General features: G+C 41.8%; 1 protein-coding gene across 1 annotated transcript in view; it reads left to right on the top strand.

The window, feature by feature from the left end:
• Nucleotides 1–10308, top strand: part of LOC127057667 (NAD(P) transhydrogenase, mitochondrial-like) — a 77135-nt gene extending 66827 nt beyond the window's left edge. The window contains exons 19-22 of the mRNA XM_050966623.1: nucleotides 3005–3086; nucleotides 4310–4428; nucleotides 8175–8290; nucleotides 9930–10308. Of these exons, the coding sequence (XP_050822580.1) occupies nucleotides 3005–3086; nucleotides 4310–4428; nucleotides 8175–8290; nucleotides 9930–10082 (470 nt within the window). The 3' untranslated portion in view covers nucleotides 10083–10308. The remainder of the gene's footprint in view (nucleotides 1–3004; nucleotides 3087–4309; nucleotides 4429–8174; nucleotides 8291–9929) is intronic.
• Nucleotides 10309–16481: the final 6173 nt, after the last annotated feature.

Below are 16481 nucleotides of genomic sequence, written 5' to 3'. Positions count from 1 at the left end.
GAGGAAAATGAAGAAAAAAAGAATGAAAGACGGGGGGGCGGGGAATAAGAGAGAATGTTCTTTTTCTTGTCCTGGGGCAAAAATGAAGCTGTGCACAGGGCCTCATTAACTCTAAATCCGCCATTGTCCTATGGGCTCTGAACGGAGTCCTGTCTGTCCTCCTCAATGAAAAAATAGTGACATGGGAGAGTGCCTCAAAGGTAGAGAAAACTGGGGATACAAACCCTGAGTGTAAAAGCAGACTTGTCCTGAGCTGGACTTTGCACTCTCTGGATGGTGCTATTATTATGGCACCAATATTGTGGCATTTTCAGTTACTTGTTACTTCAAAGATTTTACTTTTCCCCAAATACTTATAACAGAAAAGTAATTTCTAGCTACTAAATTCCTTAATATTAATAAGCTAATTCCTGCAGACTTTACTCAGGGTAATCTCCCATTAAATTCAATATGTGGCCAGATGTTAATTCATTTCAAACTTGCCACAACAACCAACCAACCAAAAAAAACAACAGCGAAAAACAGTTGTACAAAGTTTTAGGCAATTTTTAACTCTGCCAGTGTAATGACGTGTGGCAAACATGTCTTGAGATCAGGACACATTCTTCACTCATCTCATAGCTGCAGGACATCCTGTCCTGTGGATTTAAATATGCCATATCAAATTCTTCTTTCATTGCAGTAAACTACAAAAAGTTAGTATGTTTTATGAATGTGTATTAACAGCAAAAGGCCTTGGTCCCAAATGTGTAGGGGAAAAAATCCTTAACTAAAATGGCTATTATGTGCCGGATTGCCTGCAGGGATTGAATGTTTGTTAGCACGCCAACCCTCTACTTGGCAGCTCATCTGGAATCTGAGTTTGGGTGTTGGGCTCAGCCCCTCGCTCTCTGGGTTGCAGAGGTTAGAAATGTTGCACACACCTAGCATTGCACTCAAGCAAACCCCTCCAACTGACCCAGGAGTACAGTTGGCTGGCTCTAGATGCAGCTGCAAGCAGCCCTTCTTAGCCAGATGGATGGTTCATCCTGACGAGGGGCCTCTGTAATGAGAAGGGATAAAGTGGGGGGAGGGGGAGGAAGGGGACTGCCTGAGTGTCCCCATCCAAATATGTTGTTTTTAAGAAAAAAAATATTATTCAAAGAATAACAGTGAAGGCCATTGTTTATTTTTGCAGCAACGTTTGAAAATTAGGCCCTTAATGTTCATAGCCCTAAATATTTGTTGTTGGTCAAGATGTTTATATTCTCCTCCCCAGGAGCTTAAAGAAATTTGTCTTATGGGATTTGGAGACTTTATTTGGAACAGGAGTATGAATTCTGCTTAGAGCAGTGTGCAGTATTAAATAAGGATCTCTTGGTTCTTTCTAATCAGAGTCTGGAATGTGGGTGATTTAAATAAAATGTCCCTCAGTTGTCTGCTTTGGATTTAATGCTGCATAAGCTATATGATGACAATGGTAAGTTTTTCTAATAATTCATACAGTGTGTGCATCGAGAAGATCATTACAACTGTGGCCAATACCTCTGGGAGGCAGTGGATCAGGTCCTGGGCTTTGTCTGACCTGACCAGAAGTTGGGAAAGTAAGGCTTTAAGCCACCTCTAGGCCCTCCCAGTCTCTTCCTGAGGCCACCAGCTGTTGGACAACAGGTCCCATGGGCTATTCTGACCGCTGGGAATCAACTGGTTTCCACAGCACCCTGTCTATGCCTTTTAACTGCTTTTGTCCTGGCCACATTTGCTACACATGGGAATCCTACAATGGCCTTGTCTCTGGTTTACAGCTGTTTTGCACCAGTAGACGAGAGCAATTGAAAATTTGGGACAAGGCGTCTAGTGCTTAGAGCAGTGTTTCCCAAACTTGGGATGCCGCTTGTGTAGGGAAAGCCCCTGGCAGGCTGGTCCAGTTTGTTTACCTGCCACGTCCACAGGTTCGGCCGATGGCAGCTCCTACTGGCCACGGTTTGCTACTCCAGGCCAATGGGAGCTGCTGGAAGCAGCGACCAGTATGTCCCTTGGCCCACGTCGCTTCCAGCAGCTCCCATTGGCCTGCAGCAGCAAACCGTGGCCAGTGGGAGCCACGATCTGCCAAACCTGTGAATGCAGCAGGTAAACAAACTGGCTCGGCCCACTAGGGGCTTTCCCTACACAAACGGTGTCCCAAGTTTGGGAAACACTGGCTTAGAGAAAGAACTGGAATCAGGAGATCTCAGTTCAGTTCCTGTTAGAATGACCAGACAGCAAGTGTGAAAAATCGGGACAGGAGGTGGAGGGTAATAGGAGCCTATATAAGAAAAAGACCCAAAAATCAGGACTGTCCCTATAAAATTGGTACATCTGGTCAGCCTAGTTCCTGTCTCTGCCACTCAGTTGCTGTGTGATCCTGAGCCAGAAAGTTAACCTCTCTGTGATTTAATCTCTCCATATGCAAAAGTGGGGCTGATGGATCCCTACCTCCCAGAGATGTTAGTAGGCTAAAGGTGTGGTTCAGTCTGGACAGTGATTTTGTAAAATTGGCACTAGAGGTCTCATACATGTTGTTTCTCAGGCTTCATATAAAAAATTATCAGTTTACAAGTTAGAAAATAGTTTTTGCCTGAATGGCAATCCTGCAAACTCAGCTTGGAAAACCAAAAAGCCGTTCTTTCCCACACATCTCCACCAGTAATATGTATTGTACGCAGAAACAGAATATGGTGGTTGTAGAGTGAGTTAGCTGTAGCCAGGACTCTTAGTTTTTCAATGTAATTTACAATGAAACCTGCGCTTAGTGCTACCATTGAATTAAACTACCATATCAAAGTATCCTTTTGCAGTTCAGTTTGACCTTTAACTCTGTGTCATCTCCACCAGGCAAATGAGTTTTGTTGGCCCCGTGTGCGGTAACTGTGGTTTTTAATATTCATAATGCAGAAAACATGCTGGTTAATTGATCCCTTTATGGTGCTTTTTGAGGGATGCTAAACTTCCTTTGTAAAACACTGACATGTTTTTCATGGTTTAGGTTGGGGTCTTTGTGCAGCCAAGGCCCAGTATCCCATTGCTGACATGGTGAAAATGCTTAATGAACAAGGAAAGAAAGTCAGGTAAGTTGCATATAGTGAGCCAGATCCTCAGCTGGTATAAACTGGTATGGCTCCATTGATTTCAAGGGAGCTCAGCTCTGATTTCAGTGGAGCTATGCTGATTTATACCAGCTAAGGATCTGGCTCACAATGTTGTCATTGAAATAGGCCAGGACAAATACTGTACTTACTGTACTTCAAACATTAAAAGCAATGATAGAACGTCAATAGGAAAGCTTTAGTATGTTTAGTATGACATGGTAATACACCATATACTTTGCCATTCAATACTACAGGCTCAATTTTCAAACTTGAGTGCCTTGGTTAGGGGCTCCAATAAACACTTAAGTCCGCAAATGAGCTAATAGATATTTCTAAAAATGAGTTGCTCTCTGACATAGCAAATATGGGTGGGATTTTCAAAAACACCAAAGCAAATTAGAAACACAAATTCCCTGTGGGGGCGGGGGGAATCTCTGCCCACATTAATCAGGAAAACATCTGTGCTGGAAGTCTGCTAGCAGCAAACAGAGCATGAATATGATCTCAGCACTGACAGAGCACAGGTCTGCAATAGCAATCAGCTGGGAAGTCCAGGCCTAGGAATATTTGAGCAGCCTCTGGAATTCAGACATCCATTTTCTTAATATTCAGCAAGAATATTAAATGTTTCAATTCTTGTGTCAAATTCTTGGAAAAGTCTTTTTTTTTTCCAGCAGTGGTTGCTTATTTTATTTTGCAAGTGCATATTAAGAATGTGTATCAATAAACCGCCTCTGCATTAGAAAATGGAATGAATCCTTATCCACATATCTGTTTAAAGTGTTATTTCATTTGTCCTAGGCTTTAATCCCATTCTTGTGTGATATACACACACCGCATATGACACACAGTCTTCATGAGTGATTTAGATTCTGGGGTCTGGCTTAAGTGTTAAATGAAATCACCAACTAACATACCATGGCTACATAGTTAATTTTTAACCAACAGGGTGCCCGATGTGAAAGAAGTTCTGTAAGTGTTTCAATTTTCCTTTCTGGTACTGATTACAAACAGATACATTAATTGCTCTTTCCCAAGTAGCAGTTTCATGACCAGTATTTTATAGCTCTCTCTCTGCATCTGGTTCAGGTATATGAAGTACTAGAACTGGACTGCTTCCACATGGGTAGGATTGCTGACATTTATCAGTCGGCATTTATTAGTTCAGCATGACTTGGTCTCTTTGCTTTCTTGGTTTCCAGGTTTGGTATCCATCCTGTAGCAGGCCGTATGCCAGGACAACTGAATGTGCTATTGGCAGAAGCCGGTGTACCTTATGATGTTGTATTAGAAATGGATGAGATAAATGAAGATTTCCCAGGTAAGGGATGAAAGATGTTGGCTTAGATTCAAACCATTCTAAATATTTTAACTTTATTTTCTGCTTTTAGTTAGGCCAAATGACTATAATTTTATTCCCAGGCAGTATTTTGGTAGGTAGAAGGGTTGACAGTAATGCTTTTTAAAGACCAGAATCAAGACTAGATAAGACTAAAGGTTTGTCTGACTCATATAAAAGCCAAGCTATGTCTGACATTACTTAATAGATAATCATAATAGCCACTAGGGTTTTGCTGTAGAGTGAGCAAAATATATGACTTCTTTCATCAAATATGTGTCTGTATTGTGTCAATGATAAGGGTATCAGGAAAGGCAACCATGTGATATTCTGAATATTGGACAAACAGATGTATGGTGGGAGTTTAAAGTCAGTTTCTCTGGTCCGAATTCAGTCAATGGGAGTTGTAGCAGTGACTTTTATGGGAGAAGAGTAATGGCAAAAATGAGTCCTTTGGAAAATCCACCCTCATGACAGATTTCTGTATCAAGTCCCTCCCCATTTTTGCCCTTGCTGTTTGTGGTTTTATGAGGGTATTTGGGTATTTTTATGTTTTGTTACTATTTGATACCATAGTGATTATGAAAGATCATCACTCAGAGTGCTTGGGAAGAGACTGCTTATATGTAGGATCATTTGTATTATTTAGTAGTGGCATAGTATTAATTTGTATCACTACTACCATTATTATGAGTGGAGTATGAGTGAGCAGGCAGCTGCTCTGCAAGATGCAATTTCCTTGTAGGACACTCGTGCTTTTCTAATATCTGGTAGAATCTTCCTTTGGGTTCACTGACATTGGGGGTGGGGAGGTGGAAATTACTGCCCCTTGCATATGCCAGGCCCCCTAAATCCCAGGGGAGGGAAGATTCACCAGGAGGGAGGGCTGCTGCCCATTTTGGTGCCACTTCCCTTCTTCGGGAAGAGGGGAGACAGACAAAGCAGAAAAATGAAGCAGTGACGCACTGAAAGGTAAAGAAAGTCCATAACTCATGCACAAAGCTTGGTTTTCTAGAGCAGGGCATGTAGCTGAATGACTCACATTGCACAGATGGAAGAGCAGATTACCTCCAGGGACAGAGGCTTTGCACACTACTTTGGTGACCTGGCAGTTAAAGAGTGGATAACGTTTCAGAGATGAGGGACTTCAGACAAACTTGAAAAGATTTGGTCCAACTTTTCTGAGATCTTGATTAATTCCTAGTGGGTGGAAACTGAGATGTCACTCTCCTTTCTCCTCCCTGCCTTCCTTCCTTCCTTCCCCTCCCTTTCCATGTTCTTTTTGCCTTTTTCTTTTGTGTTTTGTTCTGCCCTATTTTGGGGGGAGGAGGGGAATCAGTAAAATTAAGTGCCTATTCCCCATCACGGACAAGACGTGATGCCTCAAAAGAAGACTAAGGCATCAGGAAGTAGCAAGAGTGTTAGGGAGGCAAAAGTCCCTTAACTTAAGGTAGGAAAGTAAGAGGGAAGGGAGCTATAGTCTCTTTTGCATGGCAGTGTAGTGTTTCTAGTTTAGACTGCATGTATCTTTCATGGTTTTCCAGGGCTACCTCCCTCCCTCTTCTGCTACAGAATTAAAAGCCTCTGGCACATTAGGGTCAGATTGTGGCTGCTCTTGGTTAGGGTTGCCAGTTCTCTGGTTTTTGACTGAAACACATGAGTGTAAAGGGACCCTGGTGGTGCTACTCAGCACTGCTGACCAGGCCATTAAAAGTCCGGTTGGCTGTGCAACAGGGCTAAGGCAGGCTCCCTGCCTGCCTTGGCTCTGCACGGCTCCTGGAAGCAGCAGCATATTCCTCCTCTGGCTCCTATGCATAGGGGCAGCCAGAGGGCTCCGTGCGCTGCCTCCGCCCCAAGCGCCAGCTTCACAGCTCCCATTGGCTGGGAACCATGGTGCATGGGAATTGCAGGGGCGGCACCTGCAGACGAGACAGCACTCAGAACTGCCCGGCTGTGCTTCCGTGTAGGAGCTGGAGGGGAGGACATGTCGCTGCTTCCAGGAGCAGCTTGAAGTAAGCGCTGGCCGGAACCTGTACCACTGGCCCCCTCCCATGCCCCAACCCCCTGCAACAACCCTGATCCCCTTCCCACCCTCCAAACTCTTTGGTTCCAGCTCGAAGAACCCTCCTGTGCCCCCCAGCCCCACCCCAGAGCCCAAACCACTAGCCAGAGCTCTCTTACACACACACACACCCCCCACACTCCAACCTCCTGCCCCATCCCTGATCCCCCTTCCATCCTCTGAATCCCTCAGTCCCAGCCCGGAGCACCCTCCTACACCCCCAGCCGGAGCTGTCACACCCTCTGCACTCCAACTCCCTTCCCCAGCCCGGAATCCCCTCAGTCCCAGCCCAGAGCACACTCCTGTATCTCAAATCCCTCATCCCCAGCCCCACCCCAGAGCCCCCACCCCCTCCCACACCCCAACCCCCTGAGCCAGCCTGGTGAAAATGAGTGAGTGAGGGTAGGGAGAGCAAGTGACAGAGGAAGGGGGGATGTAGTGAGCGGGGGTGGGCTTTCGTAGAAAGGGTGGGGGGGGGCAGAGCAAGGGTGTTTGGTTTTGTGCGAATATACAGCTGGCAAGTCTAGCATGGATACGTAAACCAGGAAAGATGCAGGAAGCTCCTCCTCGTGTATACACAGGTGACAGGCAGACTGAGTACAAATGCTCACTTTCTCTGATGGCAAGTGGCTTGAAAGTGTGGCTGAGCACAGTTATCATCCACTTATGCTCAGTGAGCTGTGCTGTGCAGAGGGCATGCCGCACCCCTTAAAGCCCTGAGCACACAACTTCAGCATCCCCCACACGCATTCTACTTGCTTCATCAATATTAGAAGATAAGAGGAGATCCCACTGCCAGCTACTCAAAGTAGTTTTTGATGCTCTGACATCACCATCAGGTAATGTTTTATGGTTGTGCAATTCATGGATCACAGAGTTGGACACACTGGTACCTCTGTGTGTGTTTAAAAGAAAGTGAACTGACGTCACTTCCATGAATTAGCAGCTTATCCCTGTCAAACTGCTGCTCCAGCAATGCTTCAAGGTAACACAACTCCAGGCAGTTTAGAAAAAAGCTGTGACAGGAGGCAATAGTGAAGTCATACATGGAGAGATGAAAGGAAGGGAAAGAATATTTTCAAAATTAGATCCTTACATTGTACAGAAATGAATAAAGAGTTTGAGTTACAACTCCATCTTGGAATTCTGGTGGTCACATAAATCACTTGACCTGCAACAGGAATACTCCCCTAATTTCAACCTGTCTATGCCCTGATAACAACAATAAAAAAAACCTAGATACAAAAAGAATAGGTGTCATAAAAATAATTTTAATATCTGATCGTCTATGCCACAATTGATTGATCTTGAAATGTGACAACTGCCGCTGCTGGCTTTCTTGGCAACAAGGGCACACTGCTGACTCATGTCCAGCTTCTTATCCGGTGTAATCCCCAGGTCCTTTTCTGAAGACTGCTGCTTAGCCAGTCAGTCCCCAGCCTGTAGCAGTGCATGGTTATAATCGTTTTCATTAGTCCATGTGTCTGCCAAGATTCAGTTCTGGGTTTGACACAAATGGATGGGTCTAACTTATTTTCATTTAGAATAAACAGTGACCTATCAACATTTAATGCATGTTTGATTTGTGTGTTTTGGTGTTGCTGTGATAAAGGAAAGGCAGCTGCAAGTTCTAAAATGTTTGTAACATATTTCTATTCTGTCTCAGAAACGGACTTGGCTCTGGTCATTGGTGCAAATGACACAGTAAACTCTGCAGCACAGGAAGATCCCAATTCTATTATTGCTGGCATGCCTGTACTGGAGGTCTGGAAAGCTAAGCAGGTACTTAAAAACAATCAAAGTTGACTGAAGTCTGCACAGTGTATGTTTATGGAATGTATCTCTGTCTCAGGAGAAATACCGACTTGCACTAAAGACAAAGATAGGTTTTTTTTCTGAATACACATGCAAGGAGTATGCACATAGGTGCATCTGTCTAACAGTACATGGCAGATACACAAGAAGGGCCCAACTCTGCAGATCATTTGGATATGGAATTCCCAGTCATTTCAACAGGAGAGTCCACATGATGAGCCCTGCAGGGTTAAGCTTACAGTGAAATGCTTGATTTGACAAGAGACGCTCTGTCCTGCTCTCATTGATGCCAATGGGAGTTTTGTCATTGACTTTAAAAAGAGCAGGATTGGCTCCTGGATGATATAGCATTTAAAAGGCAATTCTTTTTAATGGATTTTGCTTTTAAAATTTTGAATGAGCCAAAGTACACTTCATTAGTGTTCCAAATCTTCTTCCAAAGAGCTGTCAAGTATCAGAGGGGTAGCCATGTTATTCTGGATCTGTAAAAGCAGCAAAGAATCCTGTGGCACCTTATAGACTAACAGACGTTTTGGAGCATGAGCTTTCGTGGGTGAATATATCTGACGAAGTGGGTATTCACCCACGAAAGCTCATGCTCCAAAACGTCTGTTAGTCTATAAGGTGCCACAGGATTCTTTGCTGCTTTTCCAAAGAGCTGTGTTTCACTGTATTCCCCAAAAGCTAAAAATCTATTGTTGAATAAATTACTCACAAATAAGGTTTTTATAGTATTTGACCAGATCTAGGTATAAGGGACTGCAGAACTTTGACTTAGTGTATTAGAAGCTTGTGTACATTTGCAAACCCATAGCTTTTCTCTTTCAATTTTCCTCTCACTGGTCTGCTGTATTAACAGAGAATGCTGCTGGGTATATACTTTATATCCACAGTATCTCTGTTCACAGTGAACTGTGTGGGGTTTCAGCAAATTCTGTATGGGAGGGAATTTCAGATCTAAAGGTAAAATTCAGGGCAGGTAAAAATGGCAGCACATATCTGATGGATACATCCACAAAGGAAAAGAACCAGTTTTGAAATTCGACTTTTAATTCATTGCCTTAAATATAACCCATTTTATGTATAAGACAGGTTAACTAACTCATTTTAATTCAAACCTCATGTTCTCGAAAGTTCTATGGCTATGTAAAGCCACAAAACTTCTACAAGCATGTAACACAATTTAAGATTATATAAAAACTGTGTGGTGGGGTGTATGGTGAAGATGACGATGGCACTAAATGACAGGCATACAGATGTTAGAATTAAAAGCAACCTCTTAAAACACAGCCAAATGTGGACAAGTATATGGGGAAAATTGGGATCTCCATGTTAGTCAGCACATGCCAAGCTTGTTTTGTGTTTGTTAGACAATATGGATATGCTAGATATGGACATGCAAAAGTCAATATAAAACGTAGGCCAATATTGCCGGTATGCAATTTTGATTGAGCCAATGCATTTAATACATGCCAAGATTTGAGATTTTATAATAGATGTAACCTGTTATTTTTAAAACTATTACTTTAACTACATCCTCCATTAGCAAATGCTGAACGTTTTTATTTCTTTTAACCCTTTCATGCTGCTATCCCCCCCCTCCCAGGTCATCGTCATGAAGCGAACGCTGGGAGTTGGGTATGCTGCAGTTGACAATCCCATTTTTTACAAGCCTAACACGTCAATGCTGCTTGGGGATGCAAAGAAAACATGTGATGCTTTACAAGGCAAGATTAGGGAACTGTATTCTACTCATTAACCCTGACGTTCAGAATTGTAAAAGGGTACTAGGTATAATTTATATAGTTCAGTAAATAGTTTGGAGGTGTATCCAGCACCTTATTTATATACCACCATTTAAAAAATAAAAGAGCATCCAAACATAACAAATTAGCTCTTAGGCTGATTGGTGATTTATGTGCCTTCGTACACACAAATGTAAGTCCCTGTATTTAATAATAATAAAAACACTTTTGCTTCCCTGGTGTTGCAGATTTATTATTTCTCTAATCTTGCAGCCTCAGATACAGCACTTTGGTTTTCTCGCTGTTTTCTCTTTATGTTCAATGAGATAGAAATTATTGCAGAAAAGCTTTAGTTTATCCTCCTCCTAATGAATAGATCCTTGGTGCAAAACAATGCTTTGTAATAGTATAAATGTGAACCTCAGTATAGCACGAGGAAGATTTACATATTTGCTTTATTTTTTAAATGACATTGTTGGGTAGAGGAAGTATTTACTGCTCCTTTGCACATCCTGGTAAGAACCAGGATGAGTACTGACATATAGCATCGTAGGCTGAGCTTCACTTCACACATACGTAGCCAGAGTCATCTGCCATTGGTTGTGGATATGTGGGGCAAGGGTTCCTGGTGTTAGCAGTGTAGCCTCCCATGCCTGCTGCTCCACTCTACAGTTCATCCATAGCTCTTTCTTGGGTCATTCCATTCCTGTATGTGCAGATCCTGAGGATTCTTCCTTTGCCCACTCTCACAGCCATCTTCCATGCTGGGCTATTACAAAGACCACCTCGGTGATGCATAGGATGTGCGGAGATACCCTACCCAACTATTCTGCTGGCAGACTCTCACTTACATGGATGCCTAAATAAGTCAGAGGGACTTACTTACATCTTCTGAATCTGGGTGAACTTCATCCATACTCTAGTCATTCTAAAAATGATTCCAAAACTAACTAGAACAAAGGAAGCCCAAGCTAATAGCAGCAGTAGCAGCAAAAAGCAGCATTCATGCTATTAACATGGCAACCAAACAACAGATTTTTAGGAAAAGTGAATTAACAGCTGTCTATGCAGGTAAGATATTGAGATAAAGGCAAGCGTGGATGCATGATTATACCTTTGGACATACTGTGTGTATGGCAGTCAGATTTAGCTGGGCTCCAAAATGTGCATAAGATGCATACTGATTTTCCTAGGAAATATCTATCAAACCTACATGCTGCCAGGTGCTATTCTGTAAAGTACAAAAGCAGATGAACTGGAAATTTATATCAGCAGCCTCTTGCCAGAACTATTTATGTGAGTATCCCAACACAAAAATGCTTTTCCTTATGTGCTTCTCTAAACTGGTGACAAAGCCTGTTTTAGAACTGATTCAAAGTTTTAGTGCTAACTAACTTTTAAAGCCTTATTTGTGCTGAATCTTGCTAGCTTAGAGAGCACCACTCTCTTCAATAGCTACCTTGGTGTGGTCAGCAGGATGCTACAACTGACCCCAGAATGAAACTTTTGGTGGCTGGGCATTCTCTGTCAGTCCTCTGACTGTGAAATTACTTCCTACCAAAGAGCAGGGTGGGGACGAAGGGTCAGGGGATCTATAAAGTAGTAGATACCTATTTTATAAGTGGGGAAAGTGAGGCACAGAGTCATATAGCATCAGTGATACAGCTGCTACTAGAACCCAGATAAATTGGTGGGAAACTTTGTTCTGTCCACTACTGTGTGGCCTCTCTGGGTACGCCATAGCAGCAGTGGTAAGCTGAAGTGTTTGTTAGTAATCAGATTATGGTTAGGATAAGCTAATTATAGTGGACAGGTAGCAACACTATTAAGTTTGAATCAGGATTTCCATTTTAAAACAGTCTACAAAATGCCCGTTTTCAGTTAGAGGATCAGATCCAATTGCTTACTGTATTTTATGAACTACTTGAATTGGCTGTGGCAGTTTATGGTGAAAAAATGTTAGGTATGAGTTGTTCTTTTTAAAAGAAAGTACCATGTGACTAATTTTTCTTTAGATTCCTTTTTAAAATGCTCTAGAACAGTCTGAGATATGGAAGTAAATATATCATTCTTTGCAATGAGTGGACTGGCAGAATGGTTGTTAAACTGCAATCTACTTTATACAAACAGTTTTTGAAGTTTAAAACATGACTTTCTGAATGTCAATGTTGATAGTGTTATCAGTCAAAGGCAACATTGTTACTAATGACAAAGGAGCATAGAAGTTACATTAAACAATGTCACTGAAGCCAAACAATAATAATAATAATTTAGGAGTTATGTCAACACATTGCCAGAGACTGTCACACACAGCCTTAATAATGACCTCATACTCTTGTAACAGCAGAACACCACATATCATGGTCACGTAGGCTATTCAATGGGAAAATTGCTATGCTTTAATAGTGCTAAGATCACTATTAAGATTCTTTGTAACAAAACAAGTTGGGTAAATTTGGGGCTGGTATTGCTTTTGGGTAGGTGCTGATATGGAAGTCTGTGTCTCGAAGTATGTTTATGGCATTGTAGGTGATGTGAAGATAGCAAGGAATGGCTTGCTCTTTACTCCTTAGTTCTGTGCTTTCAAAGATCTGGGTGGGGTGTGTCTTGAGGTAACCTTGCCTTTCATTAAATGACAATTTTTTGCGTTAACATACTTAGTTTAGATACAAGCTAATTATGATTAAGGCTACAGGTATGTCACAGAAGTAATGGAATCCACGATTTCCAGGGACCTCAGTGACATTGGGGCCTCACAGCAGCCCAGTCACTGGTGGCATCACGGGACCTCCCCCAGTCCTGCAGGGTGGCAGGGATCCCTGGCAGCTCCCCAGCTCCCACAGGGGAATCCCCCAGAATGCCCCAGTCGCTGCCAGCAGGGGATCCCCCAGAGAACCCCCATCTTCCACAGGTGGCAGGTGATGCCCCAGAGCTCCCCACCTGCTGGGGAATCCCCCAAAGCATCCCAGCCCCTGCCAGCAGCAAAGGACCTCAGAGATCCCAGCCTGGGTGAGGGTCCCTCCCAGCCACTGGGCGGGAGGGGGCACACACCTCCCTGCAGGGGGGCAGGGTGCTGGACCTCCTCCCTCCCTGTTTTATCAGGGCTGTTTTTAGTAAAAGTCAGGGACAGGTTGTGGCTTCCATGAATTTTTATTCATTGCCCGTGACCTGTCCCTTGCATCTGTTAAAGCAGAGATGGCAAAGGCCTGTGCTCACTGGAACACACAAAAACAAGAAGAAATCCTCCGCCTACAGGAACAAAATGAGCGAAACTACCGTACATTCTTAAATTATTACAGAAATAAAATTAAGGAGGTGCTTGCAACAGCCAAGAAAGATCTTGTGAAGCAGAAAAATGAATTGCGTATTCAGAAAGACGCACAACTAAATGAGAATTGGCAGCTAGGGAAACTAACAGACTCCAGGAGAAAATTCACAAATCCAAGGAAGAGCTTCGGATTGAACTTGAGTTCCTGTTAGGAGAAGAAATCCATGACAAAATTAGTCAAGAGCACAAATAATAAGCACAGTTGGCAGTACAGATGGTCGAGTAGTGCCTTCAATTGAACTACCAGTATAAGGAAAAGCTAAAGACTGCCTTACAGAAGGCTTATAGAGGCACAATGTACACCATTCCAGAAAAAACACACCTGTCTGGAAGCGATACTTTAGTTAAACTCAAGTTATTGGGCTCAACACAGGGGTAATTGGGTGAAATTCGATTAACTGTGTTACCCAGGTGGTTAGACTAGCTGATCAAATGGTCCCTTCTAGCATTCAAATCTAAGAATAAAATGATGAATACACCTCTTCAACCTGAGACTGGTGACTCCTGTACTTCTCTCCAGGAAAAGGAACAGCTTTTCACAGCTTTCTACAGCCACATTCAGAAGTGGATCTAGTGCCCCCATTAACCAAACATGGAAGAGAAACCACTTTCCTTTCCACTTCTGGCACAAAAAAATAAAATAAAAAAATCTTTGAGGACACAGGCAAAAGCAGGATTCCAGCACTGCAGGAGATGAATGGACCAGACTGCAGGTAAGATGGTTCTTTGCACTTTTATCACCACAGTTGTACTTGCTACTCATGGCAAACTCTCTGTTCCCTTCAAGTACCAGAGGTGCTTCAATTTAAGGCGGTCAGATGTCCTTGTGTTCAGAAAATAGGGATGTATCTTTTCCTCCTGTATCTTGAAACCTTTTAGGTTGCTGCTAGACCAAGTTTAAGCTTGTCTTTTCCTCTCACTCCGGATGTTGTCTCCTAGTACCTCCCTGCCCTGAGGTCATAGGTGGATGAGAGGTTCCCTTTGGGTTCAGATGAGACAGGGGCCATTCCAGTTTTAAGAAATAGATTCAGAATTAGCCCTTAACTAATTAACCCTTAGTCCCTGACCCTTATTTTAGTTAACAGGGAGGTCAGTGCTGCTAACTCCACTTGAAAGGATTAAATACTTATCTTTCATTTGGCAATGCAAAGCTCTTCTTTTGGTTAGAAGCTGGAAAAATCTACTGGAGATCATGATACTTATTCAGTGGGTTGAGGAGCCTCTTTTTTTTGGCCAGTCTCCAATTTAAAAAATGGATTTAAACCTTTTTTGGCGAAAGCCAAGTTTCAGCCAGAACAGGTCTGAAACAGTGGTTAAATGGACCTTCTGCCTGCCCCCTCACAAGGTTATCAGAGGAATGCAAATAATCCTAAATAATGTAGGCCCTAGATGTGTCCCATATTTGTGAGTGATTTCTGTTGGTTAAAGAATTAGTGTAGCTTTATAGCAAAGTTAATTTTGATAAAAAAATCTGAACCAAATTTTCTGGAGAGTTAATGTTCCAGATTTTAAATTTTGCCTTTACATTGAGTTCATCTGAAAACTAAAAATTAATTTAGTTTTGGAATAGCTTCTTAACTCCCATCGTTAAAATAAAGTGAGGTACCCAAACTTATATTTGGAAAATGTTTTTAACCTTATGAAAGTATTTTCCAAAAGTAACGAAGACCAGCTTATATAAGCTTTTATCTGACCTCTACTGTTTAAATAAAAAAAACATGTTTTCAGGGAAATGTCTTGGAAGAAAAAAAAATAGATTTTCTCCTCTGTTTGATTCTGGTAAAACATTAGGTCACTGAGTTCACTTTTTGTATGCGTTTAAAATGGGTGAAAGTTTTTCTTCTCAAACTATTATACACTGTTTAAAAAGTGTTTCTTTGACTTTCTCAAAGTTTAAGCAATCTTTGTTTTAGAAACAAGTACAGATGAAAATGTCAAAAAGACCATCAAAATTCATACCAGAGGAAATAGCATTAATCATTGTGAAAAGCCAAATAACCTCTCTCAATAACAATAAAAACAAATGACTAAAATCTGTTGTTCCAATAGCTGAGAGATTACTTGCTGTAAGAAAAAACACACACAAACTTGCTTTTCACTTTAGCAGCTGCACTATCACATTTGAAATACTGTTTATCATTCTGAGGCTGAATCTGTGCCTTTTATGAACAGTGTTATTTTAATTCATGTGTACTAACTAAATCTTTCTACTCCTAGGGCCAAATAGTCAGTCCTGGCCTTCACTTTTGTGTATGTACACAGAGTGATTTCCACGTGCAAAACAAAATCTTTCATGTCTACCTGAAGAAGTGAAATTGGGTGGATGTGTAAAACTGGAGACGAGCTAGAAGCTGTCTGAAAAAGTGGCTCTTTAGTTGTATTTCAATGCTCTATTTATTGTGATTAATTCACAAAAGTAAAACCATTAATTTGTTTTATGGCCCCCAACAAAATTATATACAAGTTTAAAAACAGAAATTCTTAATGCCTTTTTCACAGTGCTGTTTACTTGCCCTCGGATACTAAGGCTCCCCTTTGGCAGGGGAGAGAAGGACTGATGCAGATGGAAAAATTAGCCAGGTTTACTGAGGAAAAAAAAGATACAACGAAAACAAACTCACAGATTTCTGAAAAAGGTTAACTATTATGATTTTTCTTGTCTCTTTTACAAGATTTGTGACTCCCTCACCAACACAGGACAAAGACAGAAATACCTAGCCAGCTTAGGCCTGGTAATTAAAATTACCAGCATCTGCTCAGCATCACAGCACCTAAATACCTTTGTGAATCTAGGCCTATATTTTTATCTATATTACTAAATCATTTTTCCAGCTTTATATAAAACTAACAAAGTTTATAATTGGTTTTCCATTCATTCAACTAACTTGGGTCTTTTAATTTCCAGCCCCTCCCCCCGATGAAATATTGTCCTAATCATTTCAGTAAGCAATTGTGATACCAACGGCATCAAGTCAGCTTGATTAGGAATGTGCTCTAACCAAATAGTATAATCAGCTGAACTACATTTTACTATGTTTGAGAAAAGAGATTCCATGTTGACATGTTAACTCAGCTTTACAATCCT

The sequence above is a fragment of the Gopherus flavomarginatus genome, chromosome 9, assembly GCF_025201925.1.
Source record: "Gopherus flavomarginatus isolate rGopFla2 chromosome 9, rGopFla2.mat.asm, whole genome shotgun sequence".
Taxonomy (NCBI): Eukaryota; Metazoa; Chordata; order Testudines; family Testudinidae; genus Gopherus; species Gopherus flavomarginatus.
The sequence above is the reverse complement of the archived record's forward strand: the minus strand, read 5'-3'. Positions and strand labels throughout refer to the sequence as shown.